General features: G+C 35.4%; 1 protein-coding gene across 6 annotated transcripts in view; it reads left to right on the top strand.

Moving 5' to 3' along the window:
• Positions 1-22,180, top strand: part of LOC116729593 (EGF-like repeat and discoidin I-like domain-containing protein 3) — a 126,443-nt gene that overhangs the window by 54,978 nt on the left and 49,285 nt on the right. For all 6 annotated transcript variants that reach the window (XM_032578248.1, XM_032578246.1, XM_032578250.1 and 3 more), the window contains 2 exons: positions 9,802-9,915; positions 21,678-21,859. In XM_032578248.1, the coding sequence (XP_032434139.1) occupies positions 9,802-9,915; positions 21,678-21,859 (296 nt within the window). The remainder of the gene's footprint in view (positions 1-9,801; positions 9,916-21,677; positions 21,860-22,180) is intronic.

The raw sequence follows: 22,180 nt of genomic DNA, 5'->3' as shown, positions 1-22,180 counted from the left end.
CCTTGCAATACTCCAGTCCTAATCCTACATTCACAACCTCATGCATCCTCACCTCTCTGGAATCATGCAGCATGTGACTCTGTAAAGGTTATATTGTGATTAAAAGAATAATTTTTGGATACGTCACTAGAATCAATGCCCATGCTCAGCCTAGATGACTATGTTGGACCTCACATATATCAGTGTAATAACATAGTTCAGGGATGTGAGGTTACGTGACTCCATCAGAGCCCAGAAACAAATCCTGTCTTATGAGATGATAGCCGCTTCAGTGACACAGGAAATAGCAAGGGAGAACTGACAAGCGTGGGTTGTCAGGGAAGACAGACACTTCCTTGTTGTTTCTTCTATATTTGACTCAACCTGTTGAGAGAGGGCATGTGTCGACCTCATATTGTGAGGACTAGACACATTTCACTGCTCTAGGACCTGTCAGACAAAACATCTGAGGCTGGTTGACCAGAAGATGCACTTTTGAGAACAAGTCAACACCTCTGAGTTCAGTAGCTTTACAGATCTTTTCAGCATAAAGTTATATTCATCTAAGACAAGGTGTGCTGACAATACTGGATGTTCAAGGCTTATAATTTGCAGACTAAACCCACCATGAGCTTCCAGTTATAAAATTTAAACTAAGAGGCATTCAAGATACTGTGATTAAATACAGTGGGAAACACATTTTTATTATCTGTAAAAACAAAACTGTTTTCTTTGCACACACTGATGTGTTTTTGTTCATCAGTGTTTAAAACTAAGTGTGAAGAATGAGGAATGTCAACAATATAAGCAGAAATACCCAGGCCAGACCAAACACTTCTACAATGACACAGTAATCTCTCTGTCTATTTTATTTCAGTACTCCTTACTGCATTGTTTTTTGAGCAAATAAGCAATATTGTCAGTTCTTTATTGCATTGATAGTTTACGTTACATGGTACCTTGCAAAATTGTTTATAACCCTTAAATCTTTTTCACTGTTGTGACAACCACAAACTGTAAGGTATTCTATCACTATTTCTTGTTGTTTTACAAATGAAGATCTAAAAAAGCGTGTCATACATTTGTTTTTAATCCCCTTTGTGCTGATATTCAAAACTAAAATCAAACTTGATCTGCCTGAGAAAGTTATTTATTCATTTCATAGACTTTCACTGTATGCAATTTAGTATGTCTGTCTTTTAACCTCTGAGGCCTAAAGTGAACAAACAGCATTACGACGACCAGTGGACAAACCAGACAGATCATGAATAAAATTTTGGAGAAATATAAAGGAGGGTTCTAAAACAATATTTCAAGATTTGAGCATCTGATGTAGCACTGGTGAACTCGACATCTAAAAATGTAAAGTGTAAGGGACAGCTGGATAACGGCGAAAACACAGCCATCCATTTTTAGAGTGACAGACTGGGCAAGCAGAGTATTAATCACACAAGTGGCCAAGGAGCCCACGGCAACTCTGGAAAAGTTACAAAAAAAACTACAGTTCAGATTGAAAATTGGTTGACAGGACAACTGTTAGACATACCACCAATATGGCATTTATGGAAGAGTGGCAAAAAAAAAAGTAATTGCTAAAAGAAAGCCATAATAAGTCCTCTTTGTTGTTTTGTAAACCATGTAAGGGACACATGAAAATGCTGTGATATTTCAGATATTGCTATTTGTAGTAATATTGAAGATATAATGGTAAATATTATTTCATTAGGATATGTGACAGAAAATACTAACAAATCCTGTTTAATGTTTCAAATCATCCATTTGGTTCTCTTGATTAATTTATTTGGTGAACCCATCAATGCAGCCTTCTAGGTTTCTGTCTGGTTGCCATTTGAATCACTGTCCATCAAAATTAGCAGTCTGTCAATACTGGTAAAACTTTAAGTATTATTTATTTAAAAACAGATGATTACTTCCAATAATGTATAGCTGTTGGGATTAATTACACAATAGGCATAAAGACCTTGCTGCCTATCTATCGATACCTAATGACATAGGGTTGAATCAGAACGATCAAAAGACAAATAAATCAGTCTGCTTTTTAATGGAAAAAGGAAAAAAAAATAAACTCCCCTGGAGATAATTATGCATCAGTACATGAAATATATCAATATAAGTTTATGTAATTCCCTGACTTATACTCTGTACTATCTCTAAACTGTATGGCTGTTTTGCCAAAGAATAAAAAGGTCTTTATTGAGCTTTACCCGGCCTCTGAGTGTAATTTAATGAATGAAGTGGCTGCGATGTAGAAGCAATACTGCAGGGACGCTACCTTTCATTTAGCTAATTAAGTTTGGGGGCTTTATGAGTGTGAGAGGATTACAAGCTATTAGCTGGTATTTATTTCAAACACTTGTGTGATTTATGGTATTGTTTGGGGCTGTTTAGACTTTCCAAAGCAATTACATGAATCTGCATATATTCCAATTAAAACAGATCTAAATAAAACCCAGCTTTGAAAATTACAATTGCTTTGTCTTTGACTGTCAGTCGACACAGTGGATGGAGATGGATGGAGATTGTCCTTACTGCGTTTTAGAGTAACCTTCAACCACCCCCACTTCCCACCATTAAACACAATACCTTTACAGGTGAATGAAGTGGAAATCTAATTTGTTGGTCTTTGTGTTTGTGTGCCAGTGGCAGGTGCAGGAGCTGAGGAGGTTAGCACACCGGTGACCCCCTCCCTTTGCAACCCTTTTTCCTGCTGCTCCCTGGACACAACACAGTCAATTTAGCTCTCACTGCAAAAGATACTTCTTGACAAACGGCACAATTCATTGCTTTCATTATTGCTCAATTGAGACATTTGAGGTGCAGCAGAGGAGTAAATCCAGGTAACAGGCCAATACAGAGAATTGATGAGAGCCTTACCATGAAGCACTGAAATGCTTGTTTTATTCTTTGAAACCTTTATGTTTAACATGCCATTGTTAGACATATGGGGTTATTTAAGAGAGTGATAAAACAAGATCTTTTACGGTTCTATCAATATTTTTATTGTTTGAAGTTTGTTCATCATTGAACCAGATGTTTTAGTCCTGTCTCAGAATTGTGTATCTGTCTAACATTTCATTGGTTTAAGGAAATATTCTGCCTTAGGAAAATAACTCTACAGCATCAGCCTTCTTCATATTACCACTGTAGCATACATAATTTGATCACCAGCTAAGCCAGGCAGCCATGGAGTTTTGGGGAAATTCTGCTGCAGGAGTCCCACAGCTGTCACACTGCATGAGTACCACACATTTGCCCTGTTATGCCATTTACACAACTGTGACTAAATATTGAAGCAATGTGCTAATATCAACATTACACGTAATACTGTGCAATAGTTGAAAGTAACAGTGAAGCTGACCTCCAGTACGTTTTCTTGAACTTGGTTAATGATTATCAGAACATTTGGGAGCACGTATAGAGCATTGATATTTATTTCCAGATGGTCACTTGATTTTTTTTTAGTATGAAGAAACATTGTAAGAGTGACATAATGACATTAGCAACCTAACATCATATAGTTTAAAACTTTAAGCTCCTTCTCCTTAATCTCAGCCCTCATGCACTATTCAACAGCAACATACTTCAAAGACAAGATTTAATATTTCACATACCTTCTTCATTTAAACCTATGTACCATTCAGTTTTCAATGTGGCACCATTCAAAGGAAGACATGAGTGTAACATTAGTTTTAGATTACTTTCTTTGACCAATTTGTGATTATCTAACTTTATCTCTACCACAATATAATTATATTACCATTGGAATGCATGTTTTTAAATTAGAATTGACATGAATGGTTGGATTTTTATCATGAATTTGACATTTCAAATTAATTTGGACTGGTTTCAATTCTACATACATTGGTATTAATTGAACATAGTTGTCTTGTAGGTTTCCATGATAAAAAAAAAACAAACTTTTAATTTAACTGATAGCAAACAGAAATACAATGCACTGCAAAGCTGATAAACCTTGTGGATGTTAATTAAATTTGATAATGGCATAAAACCAACAAAAGCCTTTTTTTTACTGTCACTATTATTAGGGGATGTTTAAAGGAATCCACTCTATTTAACTGCCATGGTTTTTTACTGTTTAGTGTGTCCATCCATTGTAGAAAATCTTTAGGAGAGCCATGTTGTTAAATTGTTACAACAACTGTCGATAAACTGAACCTCTTAGTTGCTTGATTTTATGATCTTTAATGCTTTGATTAAAAACACCTACATTTAGAGTAGTAATTGAGTTGCAGAGAACTAATGTTTTAAGGACCTCTCTGGTTTTGTCACATTGATGGTGTTAACAGTAAACTTAGTTTATTTACCCACACTACTAATCTACACAACTGTGTATTTTTCTCTGGTTCATCTTCCTTCTTTACATTTGTTTCCATCTCTCCTCTTCCATGCTTTTAGTCCCGATTTCTAATTTGCAGCAGGTTGATTTACCAGCATCAAGTGAAGTAATTCCCTTTCTTTCACTTGATTTAGTGGCAAGTCTCACCTTCCCCATACTGATCTCCTGGGGCTGATGGTTTCTCATGAAAGTGCAACGAGATGAGCTAGCTGTGTTGTCTCTCCTTCAATGGGTTGTGGTGCTCCAGGCTGTTTGAGTGGCCTCTCCATTTGGCTTTCATCCGCATTTGATCCTGGTGGTCTGAGCAAAGAAGAATATGAACTGAAATTTGACAAGCACATCATATAAGAAAGTGGGTTTATGGCTAAAATGAAATAAAAGTGGCTTGTGCTGTTATATCAGCGGTCTTTAAAGTGGTTGTATTTTTTGACTTTCTCCAACTTGCACTGAAGAATTCTTGATCAGCCTAGGAAGCGTTTTACAACATTTGTTTATTGTAAACCTTAAACTCCTCAGTGCGAAATAACAGATGGCTCTACAGGCACTCAGTACCAAGAATATGTTTTCCTCAGTGTTATATTAAGTGGCCATAAAATCACATTTTGTTTTTATTGCTCCACCTGGTAATTAGAAGAAAGCAAATATCTCTGTACAAATTATTGTGAGATTGTGACAGAAAGGCATGCTCACGAGAGTTCTACTTAATAACTGTTTTAATTTTTATTATTTTCACCATAACTGCTTAAATAAGGGCTTATTTAGGCCTGGCAGTAAAATAAATAAAACGCTTCAGAAAGGTTTATCTAATGTTTTTCTGGATGCTGCTGGCGTTAAGTTAGGAAATAAGTTATTTTTCACAGTTGAACATTATTGCAAGCCTTCATGTCTGTCAGACTGAATCCCTCTTGATCAGCTTCCTTCCAATTTTCCCATGTAAATAGTTTGTTATTTAATCTAATGTCAGAAAAAATCAATGGAAGCAACAATGATATTGAAAACTAAATTTTTTAACCAGATTTGTCTGCAGCAGGTGTGCTCAACTCCAGACCTTGAGAGCTACCATCCTGCAACATTTAGATGCATCCTTACTCCAACAGTCTGGGATCAAATGGCTGAATTTCCTCACCAGCAGTCGTTACGAGCCATTCATTTGATTGACGTGTGTTGGAGCAGGGATCCATCTAAAAGTTGCAGGCCTGTTGCTCTGGAGGACTGGACTTGAGCAACCCCAGTCTACAGAATAGTTAAATGAATAATAAATTATTTAATTACAGCTATAGGTGATGTTAAGATGACCAAACCCTTTTAGTACATGTGTTCCAAATGTCACCACAGTATTAAAGAATAAAATGAAAATGAACCCATGATCGTCTGAATTCAGACCATCATGAACTGTGCAGGATTCAGATTATGACACAAATGTAACCCTAAATCCAGACTCTGTCAAACATGATACCAGATAAAAAGATTTTAATTTACTGTTCTTTACTTCATTGCTGTATGTGATTCTTTGAGAAAATGTTGATTAATTTTACGATGTGAGTGAAAATCTTATGTTTGTTTCTGCTATCATAATGATTCTAACTTAGGAAAGGTGATGAAAACCCAAACTTATGACATTTCCATGTTACATAACACCAAATAAAAATACTGTTATGCAAATGTAAGCAAGTAATTTTCTTTGTATAGTGACTTTCACTGATAAAATGACAAAGTGCATAAAATCACAGAATGCATAAGAAAAGCACATTAATTAAAAACTTGTCTGCACAAATATGGGTTAGCTGCATCTTAGCTCACTCTCCTTGTTGACTGTTTCACTGAGTGTTTTGCTGGACAAGTCAACATTTTTCCTCATGCTTCTGCTGGCCATAGCTTACATTTCTGTAAAAAAAACATCGTTTTTGCATTGTTCTTAAGTATAAACAAAATTTCAAAGAAATTGATTTGCGTGACTGCTGAACATAGGCACTGGCGTGTTCAGATAATGGATGGATGAATGGATGGCTTGAATTGTGTTTGAGCCAAAGTAATATAAGCATTGCTTTTGAATTGATTACTAAAATACATTAAGACTTTGGACCAGGTATGTTTTTTTTTCTTATAATATCAAATATTTTGATCATTAATGAATAAGCAAGTATTCAGTTCACTTACAGAGTTTGGAAACTGGATTTGTAGAACACTACTAGAAAAATATGACCAAATGATATTTGTTGAATATATTTTACTGAAATTGAACTATAAACTCAATTTATTTCACTGCTCTGAAGTACACATTGTTACACCTAGTATACAGTTCTCAAATTAGGCTGCAAATGCAAACATTTGTTTTGGATTTCATTGTATAAAAGGACAGTTTTTCTGTCTGGAGCTTCTATTTTGCAAGATTGTTCATGTTTTATCTGGCGCTGCAGCTCAGTGGTTCTGGATGAATGCATCAAATAGCACAGTTTAAAGATAAGAAAATTAGCTTCTGACATCTGGCATGTCCAGTACAACAAAACCTGAGAAAAAAAAGCCTTTTTCTGTGTAAAATGCAGTTTCCTTTTATTACCCAATTGATAATAAAAATGTTGCCATATATAATGGTGTGGAAATTAGAACTTTCTTTAGATAGGTTGGAGGTTTGAAAATGTTTTCGCAAATGGTGAAAAACATTAAAATGCAGACAATAAACAATTTGTTAAGACAAAATGAAAACAACTGAGACTGAAGTAAATCCTATAAATATAACCACAAACTGGGAATGAAATACATTGAGCTTTTTCGTCTCATTTTATAAAAACCTTAAAAATTAAGTATAACTTAAGAATATTCTTAAATACCTTCAACTCCTTTTCAGTCTCTTGTTTTAATGTGATTTTTAGACCACTGTCTTTAATAATCTGTCGTATTGTTTATTCATTAAAGCAGCAGACAGATAGTTGTATTTAAAACTGATGACTTAGACATGATTCTATTCTCTATCTAGCGAGAAGGTATATTTGTTCTAAAATATACATCATTATTTTAAAAACTTCTTCAGCAATTTACTTTTTTAGTGTTGTCTTATGTTACAAATTGAACACATTAGTTTCTCTGGTCACAGATGGTTATGTTCAAAGATAAGACTGTAAGACATTTCTGGAAAAAAAAAAGAAAGAAAGAAAGACCACTACAAAAGTGCCCAACTGATTTAGGATCTCAGAGAGATGAGATCATTTTTCACTTCCTTAAGCTTTCTAAATCTGTGACCTAGTTACATATTCATGAATCCAAACTGCACCTTTGAGTCCCACACTGCTCAAGGTATGTTTTAGAGGATTAAAAGTCTTTTGCAGCCATAGGCAAATTTGGAAATCATTACAGATTTATTCAGAAGTGACTGAAAGTTCACTTCATTCCCATCCCTCCCCATTTAAATCACGGCTGTCATTTCATGCTCTTATCTATGCTGATAACAACACAGTGAAAGTATGTGTAATGGAGTTGGGTTCAAGTTCTGTCACCGTGGTTATTTGAATGAGAGTTATTTCACATGGCTATTATTGAGGACAGTTGACCATTGGCACTCTTGATACTTGAATTAAATGAAATTAGTTAGCTTGATGAAGAACAACCGTCAAAGATGCTAAATTCCCTTTTTCATTTCAGTCTTGGTATTTGCAGTCACTGCAGACGTATATGAGATCAGCTGGTGTGAATCAGACATAAACAAAGGCTGCTAGGATTACTTCTTTCTGCATAGAAAAGAGCATAAAACACAGTGGGTTTTTTTCTATAAATTCTGGAACAGTTTCATTTTTTTTCTCACAAACCAAACTGTTTATACATTGCATCAACAACATTAACTTCAAATGCAAAACATTTATGAATAATACAAGGCAAATTCCAGGATCTGCTTTAGATATTGTTGATATAAACTTAGCCTGACAGACCACCCCAAGCTATTCTCGACAGATTTTTATTCTTTAACCAAACTCATTAAAATAAAAAAAACATGTTATCTACCAAAGTTTTTTTATTATTATTTGATTTGATTTACAAAAGAGAAGTAGCCAGTGTCAGTCTATTGGAAAAAAAAAACTTTAATGATGTGTATCATAATTGTTGCTCTCAAGATTTAAAAATTGTACCTAAAGAAATTGCTTTGTTGACTGATAGATTATTGTGTATAAGGCTGCCAGAGTCAAGGTTGTGTGTTTGTAAACCTGGGAACACCATCCCACCTGTGAAGTATGGAGGTGGCAACATCAAGAATTGGGGCAACATCAAGAATTGCCAGAAGGAACTGGTTTATTTCATAAAAGTAGATGGCATCATTAAGGAAGAACATTAAGTGGAAATATAGATGTCTAAAGACATCAGCTAGGAAGTTAAAGCTCAGTATAAAATGGGTCTCTCAAATGGACAGTAAACATACCCATACAGCCAAAGTGGTAACAAAGTGGCTTAATTTTTTTAGCATGAGCATCACAAAGTTGATCCTACTGAAAATTTGTGGGCAGATCTGAAATACGTATGCAAGTGAGAGTGACAGCCTTCGAACCTGACTCAGCTACACCAATTCTGACAGAAGAAATGATCCAAATTTCCAGCAAACTATCGTGAAAATTTTGTGGAAGGACACCTAAAATCTTTGACCCAAGTCATACAGTTTAAAGGCCAAATACTGAGGAAATGTATCTTGTGATCTTGAAAACATTAATAAATAAATCTCTTAAATATTCTTTCTCTCTAAATTGTGGCAAATAAAAATAATTTTGGTAAATCTAAATGACCTAAGTTTGTTAAGTTTGATCCGATTTAGCTTGAAACAGTGAGAAAAAATTGTGTATTTTTATTCAGCGCATGTAAACTTCTAGTTTCAACTGTATATTTAATTTTTTCTACTTTGATAGGTGAGTGAACTGATATGATGGACTGATTGATATGTTTGTTGTTCTATCACAGTTTTTTTTATTATTATTATAAGATGCTCAACAGTAGGTTGAACTTGGGCTCTGCCAACCCTGCTGGTTTCACGGTTCTTGGTTTGAATATCACCAGAAAAGACTAAACTCCCAGATGATTGTGTAAAATAAAGGGCATCTGCTAGGCCAGCTTGTCAATTTAAGTTTGTATCAGCTGAACTGAGGAAAATAGACAGGACAGAAATTGAAGTGACAAATCCCTGAGATTTCCTTTTGAAGTAGTACACATGGGTGAACAGAACAGATGCAGGTGTTAAAACTTGGATTAAACATGTTGCATTAAAATTCAATCAAGGCGTCATTTGGTGATTTAGTTCCAAGATAGCACTGTATTTGTATGAAGGTCTCCACAAATCAAGCAACACTAAGGAAAGTCAGATGGTTCTATGCATTTTATTTTAATCTGCGTAAAGCCCATTATGTCTGATTATCTGTGCTAATAAATTAAAGGAATATGCTTTTGTGTTTCTTGTCTTTCCTCTCTTCTAGATATCAATGAATGCGAAAAGGATCCTTGTAAGAATGGGGGAATTTGCACTGATCAGGTTGCTAACTACTCTTGTGAATGCCCAGGAGAGTACATGGGAAGGAATTGTCAATACAGTAAGTGATGTTTTCCTTTCACTTCTTTAGAATTGTAAGTTTGTTAGTGAAATCAGTTTTCTGTCTTTAACAAAGCCATCTATAGTGCACATCAATTGATGGTGCTTCTACAAGATGCCCATTATTTAATGAAGCTAAGTTCATACATTTCTGCTTACCTTCCTATTAAAGGTGTAGGCTGTGAGACAGAAAAAAATAATTAACTGTGTTAATCTTCACTTTTTTCCCCATTTATTTTTGTACAGGTTTCTCTTCTCATTTTATCCATCTCTTTCATGTAGAGGATTTGTGTGTCTCTATCTAGCAACAACACAAGTGCTGAACACAGCAACCACAGCGGCTCTCACGCAGATTACTTTTTGGCTGCAAAAATATGGATGTGGAGCTTGTGATTTTTGATTTTCTCTTGCACCTAAGACATGTCAAAGAAATTTCATTATATGAACTCAATAGCAGTTTGGGGCGAATACTGAAACTTTAAATCCTGACATCCTACAAAATGTCATTTTTTCTGAAGTTGAGGTCTCATGAATCAATCTTAAAATGTGTTTAGCAAAAACATGCTGTGTAATTAAAAGCTAAACATTTGGTTTGTGAATGAAATATTTACATGCCAAAATTCTGCTTCTGCAAGTAAACCAAATCAAACCTTTGAGAACTCAGGCAATGTGTTAAAAAATATATTTGTTTTTCTTTCCCAGACACAGTTTTGTCTGTTCCCACAATCGTGTGCTGCATCACTATCACATAACCAAACAAATACCACATGACCAACCTCCTCCACTCTCCCTCCAGAAACAAATGGCAACTAGATAGAAATAAATTTCAGTATTTATCGGACCGATGCCTGTATGTTAAAAAATGAGTAATATTGGTGGATAACAATGTTTATGCTGATATATACATCCATTCCTCTAATGTTTGAGGGAAATGACTGCTTTTTGAGCTGACTTTAAAAAAATGAAGGAAGGGAGCAGAAAACCAGTTTTCACCTGAAATGAATCAAAATACTTTGAGAAGCTTGATTGTGTTAATGATTAAAATTACATATGAAGTTCCACTTAAGTTTACAGTACACAGAGGGATTCAACATTTTACCCTCAAATTAGTGGTGGAGTGGGATTATTATAGTTTACTTGGGATTTGTGTTTAAACACATTAGATTTGACATAAAACAATGACCAGAAGGTGAAAATGCAGACTCTCAGCTGTAATTAGACGGGGTTTACACCTTTGGAAGATGAAGTGTACAGGAAGGATATCTCATTTATAAGTATCCCAGAGGGCTAATGTAACTGGGTCCAAAAGTCCTTCATTCTCTTGCTAATATAAATACCAACAACTCTTAATAACCCTGAAGCTAGAAGTCTGTACTGTAAATGTATTCTCTTTGTGCTTCTTTGATTTAAAATTTGGTGCTGCAGGATAGCCAGATTTGTGTTACTCGTCCGTGTTTTCTCTCTGTAATATTCAAATGTTACTTGATGTTGTTAAACAATAATATTAAAAAGGAGTAGCTGCATGTGTTGATAAACTCTCTTTAAATGGTCTTTTCCAAAATTGTTTAAACATCTGCTTTGAGGTCGCTTTTTGACAGAAGCATCAAAAAGCGAAATGAACAATTGCTTTGAGCTCAAAGCAATTGTGTGTATGCCGAAATATTTTGCAAAACCACTTCGGGACTCTATCCACAGAGAGGAAATAACATCAGCTTTGTTTCATGATTTATTACAGCCATGTGTAGGATATCATTTACTGGATGACCACGTCACAGAAATGTGTTTATTCACTAGAAAGAAGGTTATTAAAACAAGCCTTGGATAGAGTTCTGCTACTGCACACCATTTGATGTTTGCATTGTTAGGCTCACTGGTCACTTTATTAGGTACTCCTCTTTAATTGTACAACACAAATAGAAAATCAACCAATCACATGTGAAAAGTAAAATGCATTTAGCCATTTAGATGTTGTGAAGACGACTTGCTGAGGTTCAAGCTGAGCAGCTGAATAGGGACTTAAATTACTTTGTCTTAGTTGCTGGTGCCAGATGGCCTGGTCTGAGTAATCTGAAAATTGCAGATCTGCTTATGAATGGTGCAAAATGAAAAAATATCCAGTGTGCAGCAGTTGTGTGTATTAAAATGCCTTCTTGATGCCAGTGGTCAAATGAAAACATCCAGATTGCCTTGAGATGATAAGGTGGCAACAGTAGCTTTAATAACAACTTGTTGCAACCAAGCATATCTGAATGTTTACCATGCCAAACCTTGAAGCAAATTGGCTACAGTTGCAGTAGTACTCCAAGTGAAACTCCTTACAGTTTAAAATTGGAAACAAAGGCTACAATTCACACAGATTCACCATGATTGGACATTACCAGCCATATATAAATAACATGTGAAATCTTCTTGGTGGTCAGGAAACAGACCAAAAGTTGGTTTATGTAAAGTGATTTATTTGTCTCTTTTTCTTCCTACCCAAAGATGGGAAGTAAAATGTGATTATTAATCATAATTGAGCTTGAGGAGGACATGATTGTGAGGGGTTGTCGTGTTTCACAATGCTTTTGTGCTTAATGTGAGTGGAGTCAAACAGTTGTTTATATCTGTGTAACACATTGGTATCTATTTATACATTGACCAGTGTGGACAGCTTTTGCTTTTTCTGATGTTCATAATTTTGTTTTTTTGCCACCAAAAATCAGCGCAAAAGTTCCTTTGTCTTCTTTTTTTTTCTTTTTATTTAATTTATTTGTGGCCCATTAAGGTGTAAAAAAAAACTTAATTTTGTAAATTTTCTCTAATCAAAATGTGCATTTAGTAATAATATAACAAAATGTGTGTAAATCAAATCCTAGATGAATAGATTTAGATAGCATCTACCGTGCTTTGATATGATAAAGATTTATAACACTGACCTTTTGAGATTCACTCTCAGGCATAGGAATGTTGAGGTGTCAGATAAAATTAGACTTGTGAGGAAAATGTATGTAGGTGGAGGGGATCAGGTGTGACTGCTGTAACAAAGCAGTTTTTCTTTCTGCATATCCAGAAAAATGTTGTTAATATAACTGATAAAGCATGTTTCCCAGATATGTGAGAGCCAAGGATTGGTTGTGTTCCAGCCTTAGGATGTTCCCTTTTTGCATCCAAGAAAAACACAATGTCATTCAAATGTTCTGCCTTTTAAAAAGCAGGATCTTCTTGTGAGAGTTGTTTGTTTGGTTTATCCTTTCTGGAAAAGATGAAGACTGTTTTAACTGATTGAATATCTGATATATGCATCTGATACAAACACATGTCTTCTTCTCTGATTTGTTCCATAGGCCCACCACTGTGTGTGGGCAATGGTTTACGCAAATAGTGCATTTTTACACTCTATACTTCTTTGTTGGTGACGTTGTCACTGTTGCTTGTCATATTGTGACAGAGAGCGGGGTTTTAGTAAAGATCTCTGAGCTAATAAAAATGAAAAGTAAAAAGTAGTATCAGGGTCTTTTAGCTGCCAAGACAAACCACTGTTAGATATGCAAGAAACAAAGTATAATCATAAAATAATCGCTTACAACTGTCCTACATTATCTTGAATCTAATGACTCAATCTAGCATCTAATGAAAACTGTCTTTCTATGTAATTTTGCAGAAATAACATGTGATTGAAGAATATTAATATATAGTTGTGAGTTTACTTTAGAAAAGGAAGATACCTTATCCTTTGGTAGGGCCTCTTTGACTAATAACCTTAGGGCATGCAACTTTTTATTTTGCTATTTCGTTAAAAAAAATTTAAGTGACTGTCAATTGCCTATCAGATTTGAAAACTTAACAGCACATAAATATATATTTTTCCTTTTCCCCAACCTCATTTGTCACCTGTTGAAGCCCCGCTATATGGCCTGACATCTGTTTTATCTGTTTATCATTCTTTCCCTTATCAACTCTTCCTGCTGCATGCTCATTAGTATTGTTATGTTGGCATTAATTTCAGTTGGGTAGTAATTTGCTAGGGTCTAGGCAGAGCTTGTGGGAGATGGATTCAGCTGTCACTGCACGCCAGTGTTGGTGTTAGCGATGTGAGCTACCGTGAGGCTGATATATGCTTAGAGGGCAGCAGGGCAAGGCCCGGGGGCCAGCTGCCTCTGCTGCACTGACGAACGACTGGCAGGCAGCTCGTTAAGACTGGCCCATCATTGCCACAAGGTGAAAAGGAATGTCACTTTGCAGTGGTGTCTTGTCACAACATCCACATATTATATCCCATGAGAGTGCTACCAAAGAGGTATCTGGGCAAATATTACATTACGGTGACACAGCATAACATAAGTCCAATATGTCAGCCTGCACAGAAAGAAAGACCCTTGTTTTTCACCTGCAGAATTTCAGATTTAGGTTGTTAGCATATTAAGAACTACCACAGCCAATGAGAGCAAGCCTATTGGAGGCACACACTTAAAGTCAATCAAATTGGAAATACCTACTTAAACTTGTTTCACGTGGTCCCAAACGTTGCACTATGCAGTACAGTTAAAAATCCTTCATGTCTCTAAACAATTCTTCACATTTTATCACATAAAATGTGATAAAATATCTTTGTTTTATCACATTTTTAACAAAAAAAATGTGATAATTTGTTTAAACAAATATGTTTGTTTAAACAAACATATTTGTTTAAACAAATATGTTTAAACAAATTTAAACATATTTGTTTAAATTTTTTTGTGATGGACCAAAATAAAATAGCACATACATATATAAAAGGATCAAGTAACATGTGTATCACATATGTAATATGATTCCTCCAAATTGAATCTATTAAATCACTGTCAGAAAATTAAATAAATAAAAAGTATCCTGAATGTGATCATTGGTGTATGAGTTAGAACTCAATCACAAAACTCTAATGGACCATGTAATGCTTAAAAAGTGCATTGAAATATGAAGAAGTTTTTTTGTTTTGCAACTTGGACTAACTTAACTTTCATAAAAAATGTTTGAGAATAGTCTATTACAAAATGCTTGCAAATAATTTTCTGGCAGTTTTTGAAAGACAAATTATAACTAGTTCCAATAATTCTGGGTTATCTTTCTATTGAACTGATAACTTTGGAAAACTTTGAATGGTTTCAAGAATATTAAATTGGAAGGAAAATTGCTTAGGCAGCTCCCTTAAGGCCTATTTGCACTACAGGTGTGGTTGCGGTCGCCCCGTCCCTATTTTACTCTGGCTCTGGTTGTGTTTGCATTGAGGAAAGCTAGCAGAGATCATCATATTTTTAAAAAATTTGCAACGGGAGTAGGAGTTCATGCTGTAATTGATGAGTTCCCCTGCTTCATATATCTCAGTTGTTGCGTCCTTGAGCAAGACACTTCACCAGTCTTGCCTGCTGGTGGTGGTCAGACTACCCAGTCGCGCCAGTTCATGGTGACATTGCTTCTGTCAGACCTGTCCCAGGGTAACTGTGGTTGCAATCCAGGAGCTTGCCACCATCAGCATGTGAATATGAATAGTGTGAAGCACCCTCATTGTCCTGCCCAGCTCCAATAATTGCTCATCAGCAAGGATACTGAGGAAAACATTACCTCAGCATTATCCTTTGACTAAATCAATAATAATAATAATAATAATAATAAAATTCTCATCTGAGTATCATTTCTGAGCTGGACTTGGGACTGGTGCAGCTGAACCACTGCTGTGGCTTTCTCCCACCGAAGCAAGGGATTGCCAGATCAGGAAACCCAGAATCTTGCAGACTTGAAGATCATTTGAATTAGGTTCCATGATTTCAAAATTCTGGCCAAAGGGTCCTTGTAAATCCAGTCTTCTTTGTGGCACAGAGCACCTTCTAGATAAGCATCCAAATTATGTACAAGTGGTTTGCACAATTCAAGTCCTCTTCTATTTGTTCTATAGGCCCTTTTGATAGAGTATACATTCATATTTGAGATTGTGACATTAGGATGTTTCTCATGCTGCAAAGTTATGCACAAGGTATTTAAGTGATGCATTCTTATTGTCATGGGAGAGAATTATGTTTCTCAGTTTTCCAGTACACTTTTCCTAATTACTAGCAGTCTTGAACCTATGTTGACTCATGTAGATCTGGAAACAGTGTTGATATATATTGTTATTACAATTGCAATTTTCTGTAAAATAATTTCATGCTCAAATAAATATACGCACTGTTAGAATTAATACTTCAGTCTTCAAACACACCATTAGGCTTCCTAACTGACAGCCAGTTTGCTCATTATAGTTGAAAAATGGTAGATATATATTTAATGGGGGAAAAAATAAATGTAAACTAATTTGTGCTTTATTTTGGCTCTTTAGAGTAAAGATGTTTGACATTTAATTGAGGAAATGTAATGTATCGTGAGTCAGAATTTGCTTGGAATTTACACTAACATATCATTAGTATGATTATTGTGCAGGCTTATTTATGACAAAAGAGCTTTGAAAGATCCTACAAAGATATTAATATTTCCAAGCCTTTAATTGCAATAGAGATAGTATGTACAAAAAGAAAAGCTTCTTATACTCAGACTTTTGAAGAGGTTCAAATTAAGTTGATTTATCTGATATTGAAAGATCAGCTGGCTCTCAGAGCTCCAGCAGGAAGCCTGTGTATCCACCTACACCAGTCTGGAAGCAGTGAGTCACATAGAATGAACCACTGAAGCAAGATTGATTTGCCATGCTGGAATGCATGAACACATCTCTCAACTGTGTGTACACACACCCCTACACGCGCACACACTTACTCTTGTTATATTTCCCTATCTTTGCAGGGACTTTTCATTGACTTCCATTTATTTTTACAGTCTAACCCTGGCTGTTACCCTAAACCTAACCATCATCAGTACATATCAAACCCTAAACCTAACCTAAACTCAGTTCATACTTTAGTCATGAACTTCACCCATAACCCAAAAACAGTACTTCTTTTAGGGCCTTAGCTTTGGGCTCCATGAGCAGCAGTATTTGTTGGAAAAATGGTCTTACAAAGTATCACATACAGGGCCACACACTATATACATTTGGATATTCTCTTACTTCTCCTACAGTCTATAGTGGACACTCCCTTGACTCTCTTCAGACATTACTCAGTGTCTCCCAAGACTTCCTGTTGACTAAGACCCTACAGTCTTAGCAGCTGGATAAGTTGTGCTGCGGTTGTTTTCATTGTTCAATTCTTTCCTCACTCTAGACTTTCCTGCATGGTTAAAGCTCCCTTACAGCTCTCTATGCTGCCAGTTTCATTGTCTGCTGGTGTGTGCGTGTTCCCTCTGTGTGTGAGCACAGAGTCTGAAATTCTGTAGGAGTTTTGTTTTAATAGTGAAAGGTCCATCATAGCTTTCCAGTGGCTATAGCTTCAGGCATCCCCTTAAGGCTGTTTTGCATGGACACAGTTCATTTGCAGTTTTCACTTCAGTCTGTTTGTTCCACCTGGGCTCTGACTAAAGTCTGACTATGACATGCCTACACTCTTTTAGGGAACTTTGAAGTTAATTAAGTCTTCTCCGTCTTTATAGCTTAGAGCAGATTTGTTTAAGTTGGTAGGCAGAAATACACTAGCAGACAGTAGTCAAATAAGTTAAATATGCTATATTTAGAGACAACACACTTCACAAAAATATCTATTATCAAAACTCAGCATTCTTATGACTTTTTATTGATTGCTTGAGACCCATTATTCAGATTTCCAAAGTCAGGAATAATTTGGGGAGCCATGCCATCTACTGCTCATCCCAGCCTGTTCACTTAAGTCCTAAGTCAGAACAGTCATCTAGCAATCCCATTTAGCCTCCAATGCTTCCCCAACCTTCTTGAAGATATAATTCATTTTCCAGTAAGACTGTTGGTGGTGAACTTTGGGTTTTCATCAGCTGTAACTCATAATCATCAAAATGAACATAAATTAAATCTTCCAGTATTGCAATATAAACTTTGAATTTATATTGCAATGTGTTGATATGCATTCATTCATTACTTGAACAAAGTTCAGCTGTATAAATTGAACTGAATTAAGTTTGGGTTTTTTTAGGTTCATTTTCAGTTTCCTTTCCATCACTTTAGCTGTCAGTCAGAACTAAATGTAGGAAATACTGAAACAGTGCAAGTATTGCCAAAGAACATGATCTAGGAAAAAAACAATAAATACCAGTACCCTTCTTCAGTCTGACTGAACTGAATTATTCCACCAACGATAGTCAAAGTATATGAGCTATTTCAATGGAAAGCACCAGTAGCGTTTATTTGTTGTGGATGTCTTTTACACTTGATTTACCTTAAACATAGTCTACATTTCAGGAGAGAACTGACATTATTGCTGAGAATGCAGTATATAACGTTTTTATTTGAAAACAAAAAATATCTTCCCATAATTCTTTGCGTTTATGACAACTATTTACATGACTTATGGTCTAATTAAAACTTAAGCATCTGTCACAAATAATATGCCTAAGCCCCGGTAAAGCTGGGACGCTGTTTATGGTGGGAGCTACTGTATTTTGTCAGCTTGAAGAAGCAAAAAGATGCCAGGCTTTCCTTAGCTTAAAGGCTTTGAATTAGAATGTACTGAATGTAAATGCAGTTTATTACCAATTATGGGTGAAAAAGTAAAATATCTTAAATGAAGCTTTTTATGATGAGGCACTGAAGGGAACAATTTTATTACAGCAGTTATTTCAGGTTGGAAGATTCTTAACAACTAAAGTGATGCCTTATATACTTTTATGCCAATGAGCTAAACTGAACCAAAACTTCCACCAAAGCTGAAATTTAAGAGCTATTCTAGTATGATGTCTTATTGATGTTTTTAAAGTTATTTTGTAACCTTTAAGATTAAACTGTATGGTTTGAAAATGGTTTATTTTGGAGGAAAAAACTGTTTAGCTAGTATAGATTTAGAAAATCTTCTGTGTTCATGAGGAAAGCAAAAGAAAAGAAAACCTGTTTTCCAAGTGAATAATTTGTTAAACCTTTTAATCTTCTTTGTTATTAATTGTGTAAAGAATGTGCCTCCCTGACTCTGTCTCATACCTAAGTGTCTTCAAATTAACCTTACCAAGTTGCCTTTTTTATTTTACTGCAGGCATGTTTAATGAAATGCATAGCATGCTCAGACAGCCAGGATTAAGGGTGAAAACACAACCGGCTGTTCTCTTACTTAAAGATTCTTGTCTCTTTTCTTTCTCACTTGAATGCTGTGAATGGTAAGATGCTTAACATTGTACAAATAAGAAGGAAAGAGTTGGGCAAGCCTTAGCCACATTTCCTGTGGAGAATAACAATAAGGACTTTGTTCTAGCTGGAAAAACAATATGGAAAATCTTTCAGATAGTTTTGTAAAATGTGAACAGACAACTTTCATTGTTTACAGTTTTGGCTTTTCAGGACTTTGCTATATTTAAAATAGTGGGAAGTTTCTTGTTTTGAGGTAAACCTACATTTATTAACACAGATAAATAAACAAAACCCCTCTTGTGGATGTCAAAGGCAAAAGCCCGTCATATAGGCGCTAACTCCGTTTTGCAGCTTTCAGATATGTGCTGTTTAAGTGAAGTTATCGGTTCCGTTTTGAAGAGCTGGCATTCCACACAAGTATGGGGAAGACTGCTGACTTAACACTTGCTGAGTATACTTTCCACTTAAAGGAAAAGCCACAAATGGTAACTGCTGAAGAAGCTGGCAGCTCAAATAGGGAAGTTGAATGGAAGAAAAAAGTGTGGCAGAAAAATGTGTAGAAGCCAGAGTGATAACCACCGCCCTAAAAGGACTGTGAAGCAAAGGCCATTCAAGATTTTGGGAAGCTTCAAATAGCCAGGACCACAGTTGGAGTCAACACCGACATATAGGACATGGGTTATTCTGTAACTGTTCAAGTCCTTGCCATTCTTGAATCAAAAGTATCAATGTATAATTTAATGTTCATGATGTCACAGTGGATCATTGATTGGCAACTTTGATCTAAATCCAGTCTATGGGATTTTATCAAGAAGATGAAAATGAGAAATAGCAAAACCAACAGTGTGAATGAACCACCTAATTCATGCAAAATGACATGGACATATTCTTTAGTCGATCGACTTTTCTGTCTGAATTCTTGTTCTTTTGGTATTGTGAAATATTAAAAATAGAGGTGGTAGATGTTATGATCTTAGTTTGTGATAAGAATTAGAAAATGTTAAGACAAAGCAAAGACATTGTGAAATAATGAATAAGCAACATTTCATATGTACATTACAGTTCCATGTTCTTGCTCAGACGCAAGTTTTGTTTATCTTCTTTTTCTTCAGCTACAAACAAAAGATGGAACTGGGATGATGGTTACTGGTTTCAATAAATACCATGATTGTAGTATAATACTATTACAACTGAAAATTAAATGATTATTTAATTATATTTAGTACTTTTATTTTTTTTCTGTCAAGTTCATTGCTGCAGCATATTCAAGCAGAAGGCTAAAGAATAAAGAAACACAAGGGTACTCAAACCCCCAGATACCACCAAGTGCTATCTGAAGCATAAATAAGCTTCTGTCTGGATGTTTGCACTCTTCAAAATTGTCTGGTTTGCCTGTTTAATTGGTTATAAGACTGTCAGATTTATTGTGTCTGAAGGTGTGATTGCTCTCAGCAGGGCAACCAGAATAAAAATCACGAGAATTTATGTTTTATTTATAGAGTCAATATGGCAAAACCTTTGCAATCAAACACTTATCCACACAGAAAGGTTCTGAATGTCAAATAGCATAAAGCTAATTTAAACATCTTACAGTAACCTCCTTGCTAAAAAAAGAAGAAAAAAAAACAGTCTGAATGCAGATATGTGTGTGGTCTGCTGTAATTTGTCCCTGACTTGAAGGATTTAATATGGAAGACATTGTAAGTTTATTATGTTGGTGAAAGATAATGAAATTATGAATGAAATTCATAAAGTAATAATTTTCACGAAATTATCTAAATTATTGCTACTGCCTACAAGAGCCTCCCATAATAATAGTGACATTGATGATTAATTGGTAAATGAGATTAATACAGTAAAGATGATAAAATACTTTGATGCAGTTGCATATTTGAAGGTAACATGTTGCTAAAAGTCAGAGGACAGTTTGAAACACAAACTACTTTTTGTGTTGAAAGCGACATTTCTTTAATGTTCTGCTTGACATATGTAGCAGAAATTAATATGATTAGAAATTCTCCTTGCACTAAGAGATGGTGTCTTATGTTTCTTTTTGTCCTTAGGAGCTGTGATTTTATGTAGGAAAACCATGATAAAATTGTGATTGTGACTTTACTGCAGAAAATTATGATGTGATATTTTTTAGAATGTCCACTGTTAATTAAAATTTTCTAAAAAGAAAATGGGAGTTTTCATTAGCTGTAAGCCATATTAAATAAATACCCATAACAGACACTTGGAATGTATCCCTTTGAATGTAATGAATCTATTTAATATGTGAGCATCACTTTTCGTAGTGAGATGCTGACAGAAATGACTTTTTTCACGATTATCTAAGCTATTGAGATACAGGGACAAAGATTAGAGAAACAATAGTTTTAATTGTGGGTTGCACAGGCTCAGAAAAATAACAATTTGTAATTTTTCTTGGGGATAAAAGAGTGTAATAAAACATCATATGGCAGAGAAACTCAGTAATCTATCAGTAATCTTGTATTTGGAAAATCAAATGTAGTTTGCTTGCACTATTTGCAAGTTTTGAAAGCTTCATCTGTCTTCCTACTTTCTTTTCCCAGAATGCTCTGGACCACTAGGCATGGAGGGTGGTATAATCTCCAACCAACAGATAACAGCCTCCTCCACCCACCGTGCTCTCTTTGGCTTGCAGAAGTGGTACCCATACTTTGCACGCCTCAACAAGAAGGGCCTGGTCAATGCCTGGACGGCTGCCGAGAATGACAGATGGCCATGGATCCAGGTAAAACACAGTGACAGGATGGCCAGCACGCAAAGCCAGCTTAGGGCTCGAGAAAACTAAATTAGAGCACAGGTGCAGTCTTAATTAAATACAGGCCCGTAGTTGGTTGTGTCTTTAAATAGTAAAGTTTTACTTGGATTAGAAAGTTGACTCCACACTTATAAAGACCCATAAAAAGGGCTAAGTGGAGTGCAGAACAGATGCAGATGTCAGTTATGAAAGTGATTGACTTGCTCAAACACTTTGACGTGTTCAAATAATTTTAATTAGAAAATTAAGTTTAATCTAAATTAATTCTTGACTCCAATCTCAAAAAAGCCA

Source organism: Xiphophorus hellerii, chromosome 12 (genome assembly GCF_003331165.1).
Source record: "Xiphophorus hellerii strain 12219 chromosome 12, Xiphophorus_hellerii-4.1, whole genome shotgun sequence".
NCBI classification, from domain to species: domain Eukaryota; kingdom Metazoa; phylum Chordata; class Actinopteri; order Cyprinodontiformes; family Poeciliidae; genus Xiphophorus; species Xiphophorus hellerii.
This window is presented reverse-complemented; position numbering and strand designations above follow the sequence as displayed.